Source organism: Chelmon rostratus, chromosome 23 (genome assembly GCF_017976325.1).
Source record: "Chelmon rostratus isolate fCheRos1 chromosome 23, fCheRos1.pri, whole genome shotgun sequence".
Classification (NCBI taxonomy): Eukaryota; Metazoa; Chordata; class Actinopteri; order Chaetodontiformes; family Chaetodontidae; genus Chelmon; species Chelmon rostratus.
Window position 1 is genome coordinate 17,742,993 of NC_055680.1, and position 19,365 is coordinate 17,762,357.

Below are 19,365 nucleotides of genomic sequence, written 5' to 3' on the forward strand. Positions count from 1 at the left end.
CAGTCGAAAAGAAAACAATACAGACATGCTAGCAGCTCTGTAAGGCTGTACTCGGCACAGCAATGCCTTTAGCGAAATGCTAATATTAGCATGCTAGCAAACTCACAGTGACAATGCTAACATGCTGATGTCAAGCAGTTATAATCTTTACCATGTTCAGCTTCTTAGCTTGTTAGCATGCTAACATGTGCCAAATAGCACTAAACACAAAGTCGAGCCGAGGCTGATGAGAATGTTGTTTGTTTTTAACGCATTGAACAAATTGAAATGTCAATAAAAAGCCACAAGTCTTACAATTCCTCCCGAGGGGAGCATGAATGTGTGAAGCAAATTTTATGGCAAACCATTCAGTAATAGTAGTGAGATAATCAGTCTGGACCAAAATGGTGGACCAACTGTTAGACTGTTTTCATGCTGCTAGCATGGCTAAAAACATAAAATATCATCAGTAAGCAGATCAAGGTCGCATTTACACAAACAGTACCACATGTTATAAAAAAAAAAAAACAGTTTAAATAAAGCCAAACTTGGTCTCAGCTGACCTCTGACCTTCAGTACAGTTCCCCCCGGTCTTCTACAGTCCAGACAGCAAGTTAATGAACACTTTCCTGAGCACTGCACTGGGTCCAAAGATGAACCACATAAAAACGAGGGCGACAGGCGGAGCGAGAGACTCTTTGTTGTGAGAAGCTGCTGGTGAAATGTTTGGGAAAATGAGCCTGGATGCAAGAACACACACACACACACGCACACACACACTGGAATCAGGGTCGTGTTGGTGTTGCCTGGTGAATAATTGCCTCTCTTTACAGCAATCAGAGCAACACAACCACAAACAGACCAGAGTCTTATTCTAAAATCACTCTATATAAAGACAGAAACACACACACACACACTGCATACTAATCCTAACTGTGTGTGAGTGTACGCTTACACCTGGAGTCACATTGTGACTCAGTCAAAGCAGGATTTTACTGTTGGAGCTGGTTGAGCTTCATTTTACACCATTCTAATTAATTATTTTATTAAAAAAACAACTTCAATGCAGGACTTTGAGAATATTGTTAGTGTGGTATCGAGTAAAGAATCTGAATATATGAACACTCAAAAGTTGAGAGAGATGGATTTGCACATCAGTCAAAGTAGACGTTAAAGTCATTCATTGAAGTTTGAAGTTTAAGTAATTGATTACTTGATTAATTGACCAATAGTTGTGCTTGTATAAACTGTTCAGTAGTTTAATCTATAACAAAACTCTAGCAAAGTTAATAGTCCAATATTTCCCTCTTTGGTACGAATTAAAGGTAGAGACACATTTCTGAGACTGTTCACTGGCTTTAGTTCGCCGTGCTGCGTTCACAAGCGTTTGTTGTTTTCTGCTCAGTTTAAACCTGAGTAAATATTTCTTCTGCATACTGTATGCTGCATGTGGACACATTTTTATATCCAACCAGTGATTTACAGGAAACTTCCAAGGAAATGATTAGAAAATGGAAGACCCAACAAACAAAAGCTTTAACCTTCCAACCTCTTTTTCCTTCCAACAGTTCACTGTCACTAAAAAATATCTGAAGAAGACTGAAGGGAAAATCTCTGTGGAGAGGAAGGTAAAAACCAGACTGTCTGTGGAAAGCACCTGAAATCTGAAGACCAGGAAGAAGCTTTAACGCTCACATGAAATCAGTTCGTCATCTCAGTTTAATACAGCAGCTTTGTCTTATTTGGACTTTAACAGCTTTTCACAAAGACAATCAGCCACATGTTTACTCTCAATAGATTTATTCTGCAGTTCTGTCATACAAACGTTTCCACCAAGACTAAAATGATTTGGTATTTATGCACATTTTGGTCCTAATTCATCTTTAACCTTTATTTTTTTCTTGTCTGGCAGAAATGACCTGCAGGTCGTTTGCAGACTGGTCCGGGGTCAGCAGTTCATGTCTGAGAGGATTTCATCAAACGTTTGTTGGCAGTGATGCTGCTGGAGAAAACACACTACAACACTGACAAAACTTTCCTTCAGCTGTCGTTTCCAACACACCTTATAATGATTTTAATTATGGTTTGGTTTTTGTAAAAAAAAAAAGGTCTCATTTCAAACTGAATCATTTCTTCTGATTACATTAAACATATCACAGGTCAATAACAGTCTTCTACCACACACCATTTATCTATTTATTTATTTTCAACCATATCTCACATGGACAGAGTCTGAACTCCATTAACTTTTTTCACTATTTAATTTTCTGTCGATGCGTTGAGGAAGGTGCAGGTGAAAGTTTTGGAAAAAAGCGAGCAAGTGGACCTTGAGTCAAGATTTCTTTAGTGCTGCCAAGAATGAACTTTGTAATTCAAATTTCTAATTCAAAGTCGTCATAGTGATCTCAAACAAAACAGAATGGGATCACAAAACATTTTATCTTTCTATCACCTTGACATAAAACTTTTAAAATCTAAAGTTTCCAGTTTCCAGTTAAACCCTGTTGTGTTTCCTCTTGATTTAAATATACTGTACTTGGAGCTGACGTCAGTTTCTCATTTTTTAATTGAGTGGATTTTCCCTTTAAGGCAACATTCAATACAGGTGGGACATTAGCGGCGTACATACAAAATATTTAAGGTGAGGCTTTAGAGACATTATTGCACAAAAGCATCCACAGTCTTTGCATAGTTGATTCTTGCTGTGAGGCCTGAGGTACAGTGACACAAACAAAAACACTTCATACATGTAAAGAGAACAGTGTGAAAGGAGTGACTGCGTAGAGAGCATCACAGGAAATGTTTCAGGCAGATTATGCTTTGGATAGAGTGCAAAGAGTGCGAGGACAAAACAACAGTAACATTTTACATCATGACGAAGTTCAATTCAACGACTTCAAATTCACCACAGGGTTTAATCAAAAGGTCGTTGACCTCAACTTAACAAAAGCTGACCTTTCTGTCAGTTTGTCCACTAAATGGTTATCATGATGAGCAGAAGAGCCACCAAACCTTTGGTCTCGATCAGAAGAAAATAAAAAAACACATACAAATTTATGCAGTTTTTCAACTAAACTGAATATAACTCTAAGGCTTTTACAACACATACTATTTCCAGCTAAACTGATTCAAAAACTATATTTTTTATTTATAAGACTCATAGATAATGAAGTCCTTCATGGGGCAGGCCATAATCATTAATAATTTGGTTGGATGTCGGTAGCATTTCCTCATCCGGAAAGCCAATCAGCCTTTATCAACAAAGGCATCATCATCAGCATATAGCAACATTTCTTGGTTTGTACAAATTATTGGTCTCGACATAAACCAGAGGAGAAAATGACCAGCAGCCAACAAGAAAATCATGGAGGAGAATGAGCCACCTTCTCGAGTGGTGGAAAATTAGCTCACTTGACTGGCCAGTTAATTTGTTTTTTTCTGTGAAGCTTTCCAATAAAATTAATGTTAGCTGTCTATTAGCCGGAATGTAACTGGAGTGTAACTGGAGCACAATGAGAACCACTGTGGGTGGTGGAGACAGTTTTAGCTTGAGTTTAAAAAATGTATATGAGGTGGTGGTTGAGGTTTGAACTTAAATAGTGTAATACAGACAAATGATATCACACGGTTAAATAAGAGAGGCTATAAATAAACACTTCAGATTTGGGTACTGGTGAAATGTTGCCAGAAAGATCGACTACAACCAAACTTCTTCACCAACGAACAAGGCAACATCATCGACATACTGCAACATTTTCTGGTTAGTCAGAAGTTATCTGTGCCAACAGGCTGCTGAGTGTCTTCTCATGTAAACCAGAGAAGGAAATGACCAGCAGTGAACCGTGCGAGCGTCTGAAAGAGTGCTGCAGTAACTAAATCTGTGGCTAGCAACTTCATCTTAAGGGTAGGCATCCATTAATCACCCAAATCTTCCCTTAACATGCGGCATGCTGCTGCAGCATTGTGAACAGTGACATGTTTTAAAGCAGCAGTGACGATATAGGGTTTGAAAGGAGAGAATGTAAAGAAACATTTGAAATTTGGCTATTGATGAAACGGCGCCTGAAAGACTGGCTACAACCATCCGGTCTGTATCAATGAACAAGGCACCATCATCAACGTAGAGCAACGTTTTTAGCTTCTCACAAATTATCAGTTGTTGCATGTTGCTGTGCTTCTTGTTGTGTAAACCAAAGACGGAAATGACCAGCAGCCAACTTGTAACTGGTTTTGTTGGTGGGAATAAATGACTGGTATGATATGGAATAAAGTTTAACCAGGAGATTCAGACACTTGAAATCGATGTGATGAGCACAGCAGTTTGTTCATCACACTGTTGGTCTTGTTGAACTACAAGCATAGTGATACTGACACGTGCTTCTTTTACCTCACAAATAATCTCTGGCTAATAACAAACACCAGTGTGTAGAGAACAAAAAGACCAGGGAACAGTGAAGTTTACTTAATTAACATTAATTAGCCTCGCTTTAATAGGATCTGCCACCAGCAACATTTGTCATTTTAGCGGACAAAAATGTGAAACTGCCACCTGAATGTTTAATTTTTTTGACTAATAAAAAAGAATGAGAAGACGAAAATACTCAAGAGTACAGGAATTTCATCAACCTGGACCCAGATCCAAAACAGAAGTGACTTTAGGAAGCCGAGCCTGGCTGCAGAGCTCTGGGTCGTACCAGCCTCTGTGGACAGTGAAGCTGTTTTCCTGCAGTGGTATTGAGGCACTTTTGGTGGCTGTGAGTTCCTGACTGCAGTGGCTGAGGACTGTTGAAGTTCAAAGAAAGGCTTAGTGCCTCACAGAAGATTAGATGGATTTACTCTGCAACACAGGCAGAAAGAGAGCCAGAAGGGGCACATATGTGTGTGTTTCTGTTAAACAGGTCAGAAGTCACAAGCTCTGTATGTCTGTGAATGAGGTGACAGTTTGAAAAGACAGTTTCCCTCCAAACCATCCAATTCAACGTTTCTCTGTCGAACACTCGGTTTTCCAGAGCTTTCCAGATGCTGGAAATCTATCAAACCCACAAACTGCAGCTCCACTCTGGTATAAATAAACTACCGTCCTGCTAACAACACCCTCCCTAACTGTTTCCACAATAGTCCATTAATCCCAGAACATCGTCCAGACCCGCATCTGTCACCTGCAGTGCGACCACTTCAGGTTTTTGCTGTGTCAACTTTCTTCCAGCCAGGAGGGGGCGACCACGTCAGGGCTGCTGAGGTGTTCGCTGGCCTGCTTGATGTTTTGCTCCAGGAAGCTGTGACACGATAAACTGTGAGCCGCGACGGCGCCGTGGAGCAGCCACAACTGGTTATGGAGGACTTTGACCTGCAGGCACAGGGAAAATCACCAGCTCGCATGTGAGACTTTTCTTTTTCTTCACTAAATATCAGCCTCAGTCTGTCATGTACAATATCTAATCGATCAATGACTGAATTTTAACAAAACCTTTTATTTGATACATTTTTGCCTTTTCAAAATCTCGCCTCTGCACTGAACCACCTGAACACCACCTGATCAGCCACTTATTTTACTGTGTGTCTACCTCGAGATCATTCAACTAATCAATCAAAAGAAAAGTAGAAACTGAGAAATTACTGGTTTCCAGCTTTTCAAATGTGAAAATTTGCAGTAAATTGAGTTTCTTGGGGTTTTGGACAGTTAGTCAGAAATAATAAGCATACTGAAGATTTTTCCGGACTCGTGGAGGATGACGTGCGGACCATTTCCAGGTTTACCTGAAACCTCTGACCGCTCTCACCTTGTTCTCCTCCAGCAGCTTGACTTTGACGGACAGGTCGTCTCTGATCCTCTGGTACCTCTCCCTCTGGCTCTGGAAGTCTTTCTGGGCCTGCTCCAGTTTGGGCAGGGTGACGGCGTCCCGGGGCCCCAGGTTCAGCTCCTCCAGGTCGACCCGGTATGCATCATACTCGATCCTGGAAGGTGGACAAGTTTACACAGATATCTACAGCAACGACTGAAATGAATATTAATTAAATCAAAAATAGCCTAAAAAGGTATATAATTATCATCCAAATCACGTCATCCAGCAGCAGTGGTTCAGAGGCTTCATACTGGCTCAAGGCCTCGTGGTTTAGAACTACAGATCTACCAGACCTAACTTACGGAAAACTTCAAGAGGTTCAACTGACTTCTGCTTCTGCTTCTATTCTGATTCCCCACATTCCCTGAAAGCCTCGCAGAGTCATTCCTCATGCTGGTTTCATGTCATGTGGGATGAATCATGGGAAAGGGAAACCTCCCTCGTCTACTTCAGCTTGTCATTTCCCAGAATGCCTTTCTGTGTCACCCCTCAGTCAAACTCCTGCTCTTGGGGGTGCAGATATTATTCTCTCCGTCTCGTCTCCATTGTTTGACCGTTGAATATTGAAACACTGAAAATATCTGGACGCCACATGTAGATTCCTGCACCCAGCTGTCAGGAAACAGGAAGTGTGTTTTGTACCCACCTGGCAGCCTCGTACTTCTTGGCGTTGATCATGGTGTCCTCGATGGTTTTGTTGACCAGAGTGTTCATGTCGAACGTGAAGGCTTTAATGGCCTCCACCAGAGTCTCACCGCTCTTAGACAGAAACTTCTGAGCATCCGCATTCACACCAAACTCCACCTGACAGAGAGAGAGTGACTGATCAGGAGCCCATCGACACCCACTGACGGCACCCACCTGCACCTGTCATACACAGGTTTTCACTGGCTGATCCACCACGGCTACTTGATCTCTGAGGCAGACTATGTTCTGGTCATTCTCAACTCAAGACTCCACATGGACTGTTGATCACAGCATGTTAGCCTAAACTCTGATAGCATCCGCAACTACCTCACAGGAGGGTAATACTACATAGTGGACATGTCAGTCATGACAGAATCATTTCGTTATGTAACCTGCAAATCATCTGATGTAGTCAGTTAATACTGTAGCTAGTAAGCTAGTTACTTGGACATGCTAACGTCTTAAGCTTACATTCGAGCAAATAAACACACTCTGAAATCCACTGGGAGCTAATACATTTAAACTCTTTAAATGCTGTGCATTAGTTATAATTGCTAAGCTATGATTGGCCAATTGAAGTTTGAAGGAGGGGCTTAAACAGTCAATCGTAGTAGTCGTAGTAGTAATAGTTGTGCAGCAGTACCATCAAAAATACTTTTTAAGACTCACATGAAGTTTTGGTGTTTTGAGGCTGAGCTCGCTGAAGGCGTCCCCCAGGGTCTTCTGGGTAACTGTGAACTGAGCGAGCTGATTGGTCAGCGTCTGAGCCAGCTTGGTCACGTTTTCGTAGCGCTCTCGGTCGTCTTTGAGCAGCTCGAGGCGAGGCTCCAGGTCCAGATCCACCGTACGAGATCCACGACCGAGCTTCTCTGAAAGAGCCTGCCGGGTGCACTGCAGGGAGAGAGCGTTGCTGTCCATCAGACTGATATTTATTGATTACATCTTTGACCAATGAGCAGCCACACAGAGTCCAGTCTCGCCTTGTAGGTGGTGATGCTCCACTTGCGGACTCTCTGCAGCTTCTCACTGGCTGGGTTCTTGTTGTTGCCTTGAACCACTATGGGTCCACTTGTTGGTGTCACTGGAAGGTCTGGAGGTGGGGTCAAAGGTCAATGGAGAGTCAGTCATTAGATGAGTGTAACACCCGTTTGTGTTAATATCTGTTATAGTTGATTTTTGATCATTAGCGCTCTGTTAGCAGTGCTAATAATAAAGGTGTGAGCAGACTGAAATTAAAGCCAGTATAAATAAATGAATAATATTAACAGACAGGTTAAAGTACATGTTAGTTCACACAAACCATACCTTTGTTCTGCTCGGTTTCCATGGTGACCTCAGACGCGGCTTCAGCTGGACAGGAAGTGACACTGTTGTCTGTGTGGTTGCAGTTACTGTTTGCTTCCTGTAATAAAAAGAAGAAAAAAGTAGAAAAGTGTCAGATGCTTCAGAAGACCCAGAAGTAAGAGTGCTTCAAATCTCCAAAACATCAACAAGGGAGGAAAGTAAATATTCTGCTGTTGGATTTTCCTGTGAAAACTGACAGACCTCACTGACGACCTGAGGTCAGCCAGGTCCAAATTACGTTCAGGCTAATAATTTTTTTTTATTATTATCCTATGTATTAGTTTTTCATGGGTCTGCTTTGGATCAAGTCCAAAGTTTTGGACCCGTGCAGACCTCTGCAGTACCTCTGACCTCTCCATGGAGGAACTTCACTCATTTACTTCCAGCAGCAGCTGAATTTCAGGCTGGAGAAGCTGGATTTGACTGGAAGGTTGTCAGTTAAAGCTGGAATTTCAAATTTCCAACAGTTGTTGAATGCAGCATGAGCCTCAGTTCCAAGAAAAAGGAACATCGCCGGTAACCAAGAGTAAAGAGGTCAGAGGTCAGACGTCAAAGCACTGATACTCGTAAGGATCACTGTGGGAACCGGAGCTTACAGGGTCCAATCAGAACCCAGATCAAAAGGTTGTGAGGTTGCCACGGAGATGATGACTCCATGTTGTGATTGGTGGCAGGCAAAGAGGTCAGAGGTCACTGGAACACTCTAGACAGGAAATAGCCACCTGACACAGATGAGAGGTAACGAGACACACACACACACACACACACACACACACACACACACACACACACACACACACACACACACACACACACACAGGCTGTCTTCTATGATTAGAGATTACGGACAAGAGTCGTCAACACTGGAAGTTGTTAACCGGTGTGTGTGTGTGTGTGTGTGTGTGTGTGTGTGTGTGTGTGTGTGTGTGTGTGTAGCAACATAAAATCACTTCTGTGTCACTTTTCCTCCATGTTTTCATTTTTTCTAGGAAGTCATGTTCAGGGAATGTGCGCACACACATGCGCACACACACACACACACACACACACACACACACACACCCACACACACCTGTGGAGGGCTCACCAGGCCGGAGGAATTTGGCTCAAAGTGGTTGTGTCGCATTGAAGAGACAGCGAGGCGTGTCGTGACGCAAGACAAAACACACACACACACACACACACACACACACACACACACACACACACACACACACACACACACACACACACACACACACACACACACACACACACACACACACACTCCACCTTTGCTCTTTCTAAAGGTTAGGGAAGCTGGTGTGTGACAGGACGGTTGCTGCTTTATTAAAGGGACAATCTGCTGTAAAACTATTTATTTCTCATGTTTTGAAGCCTTCAGATTTGGAGTGAGGAGGCTGCACCAGGAAGCCAGACTGACAGATCTGTCAATCACACCGACCGCGCCTGAGATCTCCAGAGCCGAAGCCGATCCAGTGATCTCCTAATGGATCGGCATATAAAATAAAACTGATCTAATCCTCCTGTAACATGAGAACTACGCTCCGTCAGCTGCAGCACCTTCACTCTTTATTGCGGCTGTGCACACAGGTGAGTCACCTGCTGACTTCATAGCAGTAGGACCACTCCTGCACCCGCCTCGATCACTTTTAACCACAACAATGATCTTCTTATCAGACAAACTATAAACGTCACTGTTTGTCAAACCAGCTTGCCATTGTTGTCGTGACAGCTGCTGATAACATTGTCGAAGCTGTTAGCTAGCTGCTGCACGCTGTCTTTTATCTAACTGGTTGCATAATGTTTGTATGTGTGGAATATCTGGAAAGAACAAATAAATCCTCGCATGCATGTTTTATGCTTTGTGTGTACAATAAACTGATATCAGCCAATGAAAATAAGAGACTGCAGGAATAATGAGTTTGTAATGCTACACTGCTAACACCGCCATTAGCTGCAGCATGTGACTGAGACTGTTCGCTGCTATCTGACGGATGAAAGCACTTGAATTGACTGCTTTGTACTTCTTAAAGCTTCACAGGATGGTTCTGTTGCAACATTTCAAAGAGCATCTGAACACTGGGGTGAAAGGTGCTCCGCTGCAACTGTAAGCCCAGTGATGTCACAGTGTGCTGGAGCGCACCTGAACATCACCTGTCTGTCACTGCAGAGAGTTAAAAGTTTGACCACTGGAGGGCAGCACAGACAAATGCAGCGAAGTGAGAAAAAACAAAGAAAAGAGACATGTTTGAAGTTTCCAGGGGACACTAAACTGTGATGAACACACCTGGATGCACCTGAACACCTCATTTGTTAGCATGTTTTCTTGCATTTCGCAGGTAATCAGCTGAAGAGCAAATGCCACACAGTAACTAGTTTTCACGCCGTCTCACCGTGGGAGTGGTCTCCTCCTCTGTGACACCGGACGCCAGGCTGTCGCCTCCTCTCTGCTCCACCTCCTCCATCATCTTGCCCCGCCCACTCCTCTTCTTCTACTTCCTCCTCTGGAGAAAACAGAAAACGTCAACCAACATTTCATCATTTTTCATCTGACATAAAAGAAAGCTGTCACTTTTAAACCAGAGGGGTTAAAGGTCAGGTGTTCTGGCTTCTCCAAAGATCACACGTCGTTGTGAAACCAGTGCTTTGTATTAAATATGAAAAACATCATTTATATGTTCCTGGATGATGCTTGTAGCCAATTATATTTCCTCAGTCATTTGTATTATTGCCATGTTGCGTTAAATAAATGAAGCAGCTGAAAAGAATTTAATATATTTAATATTTTCAAATAATAAATGATGAGCTCCAGAAGGTTTCCACACTTTGATCACTGTTAAATGATCAGTGAATGTGGTCAGACTGCAGCCGATGACCTTTCAGTGATAATCAGATGACTGCTATGAGGAAACCTCTAATTGCATGAACACTTTTCAGTGAGAGTTCTCCAGTTCATTTCATTTAATAAGTCATCCATCGCCATCTAGTGGTCGTACACAGCCTGTTACTGCAGAGCAGATCTCCAAAATAAAAGCCCTGACATGCAGCAGCCGTCTGATTTCATACAAACAGAAACCAATAACTGAAAAACGCCTTTAAACGCAGCCTGCAGATGAAGAAGCCGCACTTTCTTGCCTTGTGTCTGCGTTTGTCAGATTGGATCTCTTCTGGTTTTACCTGTTTCTTCTATTGTGTGATTTTATCAAGTCGTGTTTTGGATTAATTGCCTGCACGTCCTAAGCATTTTATTCTGTTCATCTGCTTCATTTTTGCTTTTCTCATTTTGCATGTTGTGTGTTTTGTTGTTGTTCTAACACACACACACTGAAAATGTTCTCAAAAATCAGAACCAACACTCACAACTTCAAGAAACACCACTAAGTCCAAGTTTATGATTTGTTTATTTAGTTTATTGTTGGAGTGACGTTGAGATTTCTGTTACAATTTTACCACTTTCCTGTAATGAGTCATGAAAGCACTTCCTTACAACTTTATTTACAGTAAAGCAAAGTTCAAACACCTCACCTGTAGTTTATTGATGGGTAACACAGTATAAAGTGTGAGCTTTGACCTGTTTCTGTCTGTCACAAGCCAGAGGAGACCCAAGACAATAATACAGATGCCCTGACACATCTTTAAAATAAATAAATAAGTAAAAACCATCTGTTTGATAAGTTGTGAGATATATGATGCTCAATTTCTGGACATGACAACAGGAGTTTCGTTAATATTAAAATGTGGTTGTCTCTACTTCTGCTTATTTAAAGGAAGATGCTCACTTCTGTGTAGAGGCTGAGTGAACGCATGACTGCGATGGTACACCTGAAGCCTCCAATTACACGCCCCCAACCTGTGTCAGAGGAGCCGGAGCAGATACCTCAAAACCTTCTGAAATCAACCCAAAACTATCCCCACAAACTGAAGAGTCATCTATTATCTCACCTTTGAGCAGAATGACACTGTGGTGATTTTAGCACATTATCATTCTGCACTTTTCTGTTGTCAAACTGCTGATTCGGAGGAAGCTAAATCATTACGGAAGCTTTGTTTCATGCATATGAAGCCTTTGGTCTCATGTAATACAAAACAGCAGAGCTCAGTTAACTGTAATCAACCTAAAGCTTGATTTCTTTATGCTCAATTTACATATATTTGTCATACAGGGAGGGATATGTTGTCAATTATGCAAAGTCAATTATAATAAATTACATTAAACACATAGATCTAAAAAATATATATTATCTAAATATGAAGATGTGGAATATACAGTTAATAACATAATTCCAAACTTATATATTATTATCTGCTGTAAAAGTTACTTCTTCCAACCCAATGCTTCATGCTTCATCAATAACTAACTCTCAGGTTGTCAGACACACCTGAAGCCTCGTCAGTCACAGTCCAGCAACCAGTCCGCCCTTCACCAACGTTCATGGATGGACAAAATATTAGAAACACGTCCCAGTATGGGCACAGATCGAACAGCAGCACAAACACACTTTGCAGCCTTCACGGTGGCTTTAAAACGCTTCAGTTTGAGCTAAATGGGCCGAAAAAACCGTCACCAGCTAACACCGTCCATCACCGCCGCTTCTAGCTAACGTTTCTAACCCACCAGGTACAAGCTGCTTCCGTTTAAGCTATTTCGACACGTAAAGAAGTGAGTAAACCGTGTTTCTGGATCAATAAATCACCAGTTTCCGCATGTTACAGGCAGAATAAACCGTTTCTCGGTGACATTAATGAGGTGAAACCGGCTAACAACAATCACGCCCAGAGGTGACAGATCAAACGGGTTTTACCTTCACAAGACAAACGGCTCCTTTTTCTCCTTCAAACCGCCAGAGCTCCTTCTTTTTACCTCTTGCTCTTCAGTTAACTTCTCGTGTTTCAATATTAGAAACTGAACACTACAACAAACTCACTTTATAAAGTTATGAAACTGAAGCAAAGCCAAGCCAAACATACCCGGAAGTGGTTTTCAGAGAGGACGCGCGTTTTACTTCCTGATGTGTCCCGCCCGGGCGGTGATAGCTACTGGTCAGACCGGATGTCATCAGAGAAAGATGATGAAAGATGACTGTTTGGGTTTTTAAGTTTGAACATTAAATAAAAAGCAACACACAAACTGTTTAAAGTTCAAGCTTTACTGTCTCCTTCATTCTACACACAGAACCAGTCTGAGGCGTGTTGTGCAGTTCTGAGCAGCCGGTCAGAGAGGTCAGCACCCGCCCTGAGCTCGCTGTGGTCTACAGCTGGAGAGGGGCATGGAAAGGTCTTTGCTGTCCGGGGAATATTTCTTGGCTTCACCCCCCACGGTGTCTCAGTGTAGTCAGTGTGGATCCTGGAGCTGACAGAGACTTCCTCTGTGTTCATCCTCTTCACAAACACCAGGCGACCAGATGGCCCCTCTGCCGGACTTCTGATCCAGTGCATCAGATCTGGTGCGAGGACGACTGTCCCTGTTTGCACACCGATGTTGCGTCACTGTCTGTGATATCCAGAATTGAGTGATTTGACACTGCAGATAGACATGAAAGACTGCGGGACAGCTTCGTCCACCAGGCTGTCAGGATGCTGAACTCTCTCCCTGCCCTCCCCCTCCTCCACACAAACACTCAACCTGGACTATAACTTTCCCCCCAACACACACACACACAGACACACACACACACACTCCCTGGCTGGACACTGAAATACCCCCCCCACCACCACTACCACACACACACACCCTGGACTCTAAATGCCCCCCCACCACACACACACACTCTGGACTCTGATATGCCCCCACCACACACACTCACACACACACACACACACACACACACACACACACACACACACACACACACACACACACGTATACACCCTGGACTCTACAAACTCTCACTGATGTGAACTCCTCCCCTCAGGAAAACAACACACTGCCACTTTATTCACCACCAGTTGTTAAGCTAATTCTTTTTGCACTACCGTTTACATTTGCACTATTACATTCTCAATGTTTCATTGTTTAGTTTGTACAATTTTTACTTAGTTTGTACAGTTTTTATCTAGATTGTACAGTTTTTACTTACCTAGTTTGTACAGTTTTTATTTAGATTGTACAGTTTTCTTATTTATCTCTTTTCTAATGTATGTCCTGTCACAAAGGGTTGAAGAGTAACGCAATTTCGATTCTCTGTTTGTCCTGTACATACTGCAGAATTGACAATAAAGCTGACTTTGACTTTGACTTTGAAACTCAAAGACATGGTCAGAATCAGCTTCACTGGTTGCTGCCAGTTGCTCTCAATGAAATGTAGACATACAGCTAAAAACAAGGACAACAAACATCTGACTACGATGTACACACAGGTGAAAACAGAGACGTGTGTAAACACATAACAATACTGACCAACGACATGCAGCCCATATACACAAGTCAAGTGTTTCAGTACACTGTAAACATACTGAGCTGGTCCTGTAATAGATTACTTTTGAGATGTGAATTATCTGGTTATGAACAGTAGGCTCTGAAATGTAGTGTTAAATTCAGCTTATTCCTAACATGAGTTATCAGCCAGATAAAACCTGGCTTATTTCTTCCTGCTTGTCTTTCCCTCACGACCTTTGTTTCTTTGTTTGTTTGTTTCCTTCCTTTATTCTTTCTTTCTTTCCTCCTGTCTGTCTGTCTCACTATCACGTGCAGTATTCTGGTCTTTCTCGTTAGACAGCCGTTGTAGGAGTGGTTCGTTTGAATTTTTTCTCTCCAATAGGTGATCAGCTAAAGCGCGCGCTTTTGTCGGCCTGGACCAATCAGCGCTCACGTCGCTCCGGCAGCTTCTTTAAAAAGCCGCAGGTCGAGCACAGCATTCATACTTCAACTGTAGACACAGAGAAGAAACATGGCCAGGACCAAGCAGACCGCCCGTAAATCCACCGGAGGAAAAGCGCCCAGGAAGCAGCTGGCGACTAAAGCTGCCCGTAAGAGCGCTCCCGCCACCGGCGGAGTGAAGAAGCCCCATCGCTACAGGCCCGGTACCGTGGCTCTGAGAGAGATCCGCCGCTACCAGAAGTCCACCGAGCTGCTGATCCGCAAGCTGCCCTTCCAGCGTCTGGTCAGGGAGATCGCCCAGGACTTCAAGACCGACCTGCGCTTCCAGAGCTCGGCCGTCATGGCCCTGCAGGAGTCCAGCGAGGCTTACCTGGTCGGCCTGTTCGAGGACACCAACCTGTGCGCCATCCACGCCAAGAGGGTCACCATCATGCCCAAAGACATCCAGCTGGCCCGCCGCATCCGTGGAGAGAGGGCTTAAGCTGATCTGAGACCCGCCTATAAGACAAACGGCTCTTTTAAGAGCCACCTACACTTGTTAAAGAGCAACATGTCCTCAATGAGATCAGTCATTATGGTTCAGCAGTTAAAGCTGGTATATGTGTATGAAATCATTCTGACTCTGGCCAACTTTCATGTTCATGCACAGGTATTCAGTGACATCTGGTGGCAGTCTATCTAGTTCAGACCTGTGGTACTAGCTTTTTTTCATTACATTATTTGCTGTGCTCTTTACTGCTACCAACATTTGTGAAACCCTGTTGCCCCCCACTAAAATGGATCCACTGCATTTTGCAGATCCTCCACAGGGCTCATACTCACAAATGTTAGGTTAACTGAGGTGTGTCCAACGTTCACCTGTAAGCGGTGGGCAGGCCCATGTTCATATTCAGGTTCAAGCCTTTTCACTGAGCATACCATGTCAATGTGTTTTGCAACCCCCCATGTTAGAAACAATAGAATAAATAATATAAAATAAAGACACTAGAATAAACTGAACATGTCGATAAAAATGTGTAAATGCAATAAAAACATACCAGAAATGAAAATACTAAGGCAATAAAAATAGACTATACTCAACAGCAGCTGGAAAAAATATACTGAAATGTATGTAGTGCAAAAGTACTGACCATTTAGTTAAGCATGTGTGTACCTAAAAGTTCACAGAAGGTGAAGGTCAGGGGCATCACAGCCATTTAAAATGTGGGGGTGTTCTAGGTTGTGGCACATGAGCAAAATTTTATGAATGTCATTGGGAAAATTAACAATTATCCATTAATGTTTGAATTTTTATATTAAAAAAGTAATACCACTGAGGTGATGGTAGTTTGGGAGCAGTTTTCAATTTCCTGTCAAAGAACTCCCTAACATCTAACTCAATCTTTATTTATACAGCACCTGAAATACAATTAAAACTGCAATACAAAGTGCTTCACAAACTAAACACTTTTGACAGAAATACAATAAGAATAAGTGAGGAAGTGTGCCTGTGTGTGTGTGGATGGGAGAGAAGGGAAGCGCGTGAACAAATAGCTCGTTTAATGATTGTTTGTTCGGTCTCGTTGCGACCGACAGTAACAGTTTATCCTGCAACAAAAAGTAGGTGAGACCAACTCTCCGTCCGTTTCCCGGATCTAGTGGGACGCTACAATGTATAACCTCAGGAAAAAGTGGGGGGTTATGAAATCACCTGGTTGTAAAAGTGGGGGTGTCGCAACCCCCCCCCCATCCCCACGGGTGCGACGCCCGTGGTGAAGGTGTGAAAGTGCAGTGGCTCATAGGGGTGATAGCTCTGACAGCCGTCGCTCAGATGTGTATTCTGCTTACCTTCAGATCCTAACCCCCTAGATTATCCACGTCGATATTATTTTTTTGATCTTGTAAGTCATTGCCAAATGAGTCTTTTTTTCAGGTGGAGGTCTGATGGTTGTGGAGGGGCCGGCGGGACTGTCAGCAGTTAACATTCTGCTTATAGACACGTGAAAGACAAGATGACACTGACGAGGATCATGGACGCACAGTGTCTCATATTAACGCTTCATTATTGATACTTCAGAGGACTCTTTGGTGGAGGTGGGTGGCTCTTAAAAGAGCCGTTGTGGTTTGGTTGGGGTTTACTTCTTGGCGACCTTATCGGTCTTCTTGGGCAGCAGCACCGCCTGGATGTTAGGCAGCACACCGCCCTGAGCGATGGTCACTCCGCCCAGCAGCTTGTTGAGCTCCTCGTCGTTGCGGACAGCCAGCTGCAGGTGGCGCGGGATGATCCTGGTCTTCTTGTTGTCGCGGGCGGCGTTTCCTGCCAGCTCCAGGATCTCAGCTGTCAGATACTCGAGCACAGCCGCCAGGTAGACCGGAGCTCCAGCACCGATACGCTCAGCGTAGTAACCCTTCCTCAGGAGTCTGTGGACTCGACCCACCGGGAACTGAAGCCCAGCGCGGGATGAACGGCTCTTGGCCTTGGCTTTTACCTTACCGGCACCGGTTTTTCCGCGTCCAGTCATCTTCTGCCTTTTTCTTAAGACTAACTTCTAAAGCATACTCTCCCCTCCGTGGAGTCCAAGCTTATATACACACCGGCTGCTCGCTCATTGGGCAGACTGCACGAAAGTCTGATCGCCCAATCAGATCAGAGCTCGTTCCGACAACACTTCCTTTTTGTGTTGTACGGGTTTTTTCAGAATCCAATGCGACAGTGTCAAATTAAAAGTCACCAGCAGTAAGTTTAGAAAGACTTATGGATGACAGAGAAGATCAACGTCAGTCACGTCCTCACAAGTCTGATTATACACTAATATGTATTTAAAAATACCCTCGGTTTAATGTCTTTAGATTACAATACAGTAACAATACTAACACAGTGACATGAAGAAAAATTAATGCACTATAACCCCAGATTCTGAGTATGGTTCCAGATTTGGGATCAAAATGTGTTTTACTGGCCAACTATGTGTGCACAAGGAATTTGACTCTGGTTTAAACATTACACTTGATGTACTTGCAAAGGAGAAGGAAGTACTGCAACAAATGATGTGGCAATAAGCAGATTACAGTGTGCAAGTTGATAGTACTGTACATGAACAGATTATAAATGGCCAATCAGTGGATGTTTTGGTGTCAGAGGTTAGACCTCTAATAGTAAAAGCTCTTAGGGAGGAAATCTTGTGATTTTCACAGAGACTGGAGTCAATAGTTTGAAATCTTCTCGTACTGCTTTTGAACACTTATTTTGAAGGACAAACCCAAACCTCACATTTACCTGTTAACTTGCAGTTTGTTTTCAGCTGTGCAGTGGTTTCTTTAAATAGAAATTACTGTTAAATAAGGCTCAGTGAAATCCGGATTAAAGTCATGACAGCATCAGAACTAAAGCTCTATTGAAGTGGTGGGTGGCCCTGAAAAGGACCTTTCGTGTTGCTGGGATCCAGCGGGTTTACTTGGAGCTGGTGTACTTGGTCACGGCCTTGGTGCCTTCAGACACGGCGTGCTTGGCCAGCTCTCCGGGCAGCAGCAGTCGGACTGCGGTCTGGATCTCCCTGGAGGTGATGGTGGAGCGCTTGTTGTAGTGGGCCAGGCGGGACGCCTCGCCAGCGATGCGCTCAAAGATGTCACTCACAAAAGAGTTCATGATGCCCATAGCTTTGGAGGAGATGCCGGTGTCGGGGTGGACCTGCTTCAGGACCTTGTACACGTAGATTGCATAGCTCTCCTTTCTGGGTCTCTTCTTCTTCCTGCCGTTCTTGTTGGCTTTGGAGGCAGCTTTCTTCGAGCCCTTCCTTGAAATCTTAGCTACCTCCGGCATGTTTGCTTTCAGATATGACTTCTGAACTGACTTCTCTCACAAGTCAGAACACTTCATATGTTGGCCCTGATGCAAAGTGAGTGTGCCGCCGCTCGCTCGTGATTGGCTGAGTTGTTGTGGTCGGCACAGAGCATGCGCTGTAGCACTGTGATCGTTGGCGGTTCGTTCTGAACATGTTTCTACTGTGAGGATCATGTGTTGATGTGTTCAGAGAGACAGACAGTCAAACAGAGAGACAGACAGACAGACAGACAGACAGACAGACAGTAAAGTACCACAGTAACATTTAAAGAAGAAAGAAAGTTAAAAGTCTTCCTCATTCAGACCTGAAACTTCACTTCACACCCCTGCACTCCTTTTACTTTATACATTCTGTGTACTCTATTTTTAACTTTATCTTATTTCTACCATTCAGTGGGTTTTATTCCTTGTCTTGAGTAATGAATCCTCTTTTCTCAAACACTCCTGGGTGGTTTTTAACCCGCCGGCAGGCCGACAGGGCGGTTCTTTCAGAGGCGGCTTCAGGCTGCAGATAAAACCCACGGTGAGGCTGAACATGGTGGAACATGGTTAGTCGAGACCCCTGGTGAATCTGTGTCCAACAAGCCTTCAAGTCTCAAACCGCTGACTGTCACTGTAGTAAAAGAGGAAGACAAAATAAAGACTTTGATGTTATTATTGATATCATTAAAGTGAGTTTTATTCTCAATCTTATTTTATATGATTTTTCTGTCCTCGTTTTTAAGGTCATTGAAGTATTTTTTTTAATGTAAAGCACTTTGAGCTGTAATTCTTGAATAAAAGATGCTTTACAAATAAAGTTTATATACATATGCACATAATTAAAGCGACAATGGGGGTGTTAGTCACAAACTGACTAAACATGTTTTTCT

At 43.2% G+C, this 19,365-nt stretch overlaps 4 protein-coding genes across 4 annotated transcripts; 1 reads left to right on the plus strand and 3 right to left on the minus strand.

Annotated features, from left to right (window-relative positions):
• Window positions 1-1,734: 1,734 nt before the first annotated feature.
• On the minus strand, window positions 1,735-12,825 carry LOC121626629 (arfaptin-1-like). The gene is made up of 8 exons (XM_041965243.1): window positions 12,659-12,825; window positions 10,250-10,360; window positions 7,815-7,911; window positions 7,490-7,599; window positions 7,179-7,400; window positions 6,469-6,626; window positions 5,760-5,934; window positions 1,735-5,326 (listed from the first exon to the last, which is right to left on the minus strand). The coding sequence occupies exons 2-8, from the start codon at window positions 10,322-10,324 to the stop codon at window positions 5,171-5,173; spliced, it is 993 nt and encodes a 330-aa protein (XP_041821177.1). The 5' UTR covers window positions 10,325-10,360; window positions 12,659-12,825; the 3' UTR covers window positions 1,735-5,170.
• Window positions 12,826-14,740: 1,915 nt separating this feature from the next.
• On the plus strand, window positions 14,741-15,154 carry LOC121626282 (histone H3-like). Its single transcript, XM_041964699.1, has one exon. It carries the CDS (start codon window positions 14,744-14,746, stop codon window positions 15,152-15,154), a length of 411 nt encoding a protein of 136 aa, XP_041820633.1. The 5' UTR covers window positions 14,741-14,743.
• Window positions 15,155-16,787: 1,633 nt separating this feature from the next.
• On the minus strand, window positions 16,788-17,174 carry LOC121626292 (histone H2A-like). The gene has a single exon (XM_041964714.1). The coding sequence runs from the start codon at window positions 17,172-17,174 to the stop codon at window positions 16,788-16,790; it is 387 nt and encodes a 128-aa protein (XP_041820648.1).
• A 397-nt stretch (window positions 17,175-17,571) lies between these two features.
• On the minus strand, window positions 17,572-18,487 carry LOC121626680 (histone H2B 1/2-like). The gene has a single exon (XM_041965323.1). The coding sequence runs from the start codon at window positions 18,470-18,472 to the stop codon at window positions 18,104-18,106; it is 369 nt and encodes a 122-aa protein (XP_041821257.1). The 5' UTR covers window positions 18,473-18,487; the 3' UTR covers window positions 17,572-18,103.
• Window positions 18,488-19,365: the final 878 nt, after the last annotated feature.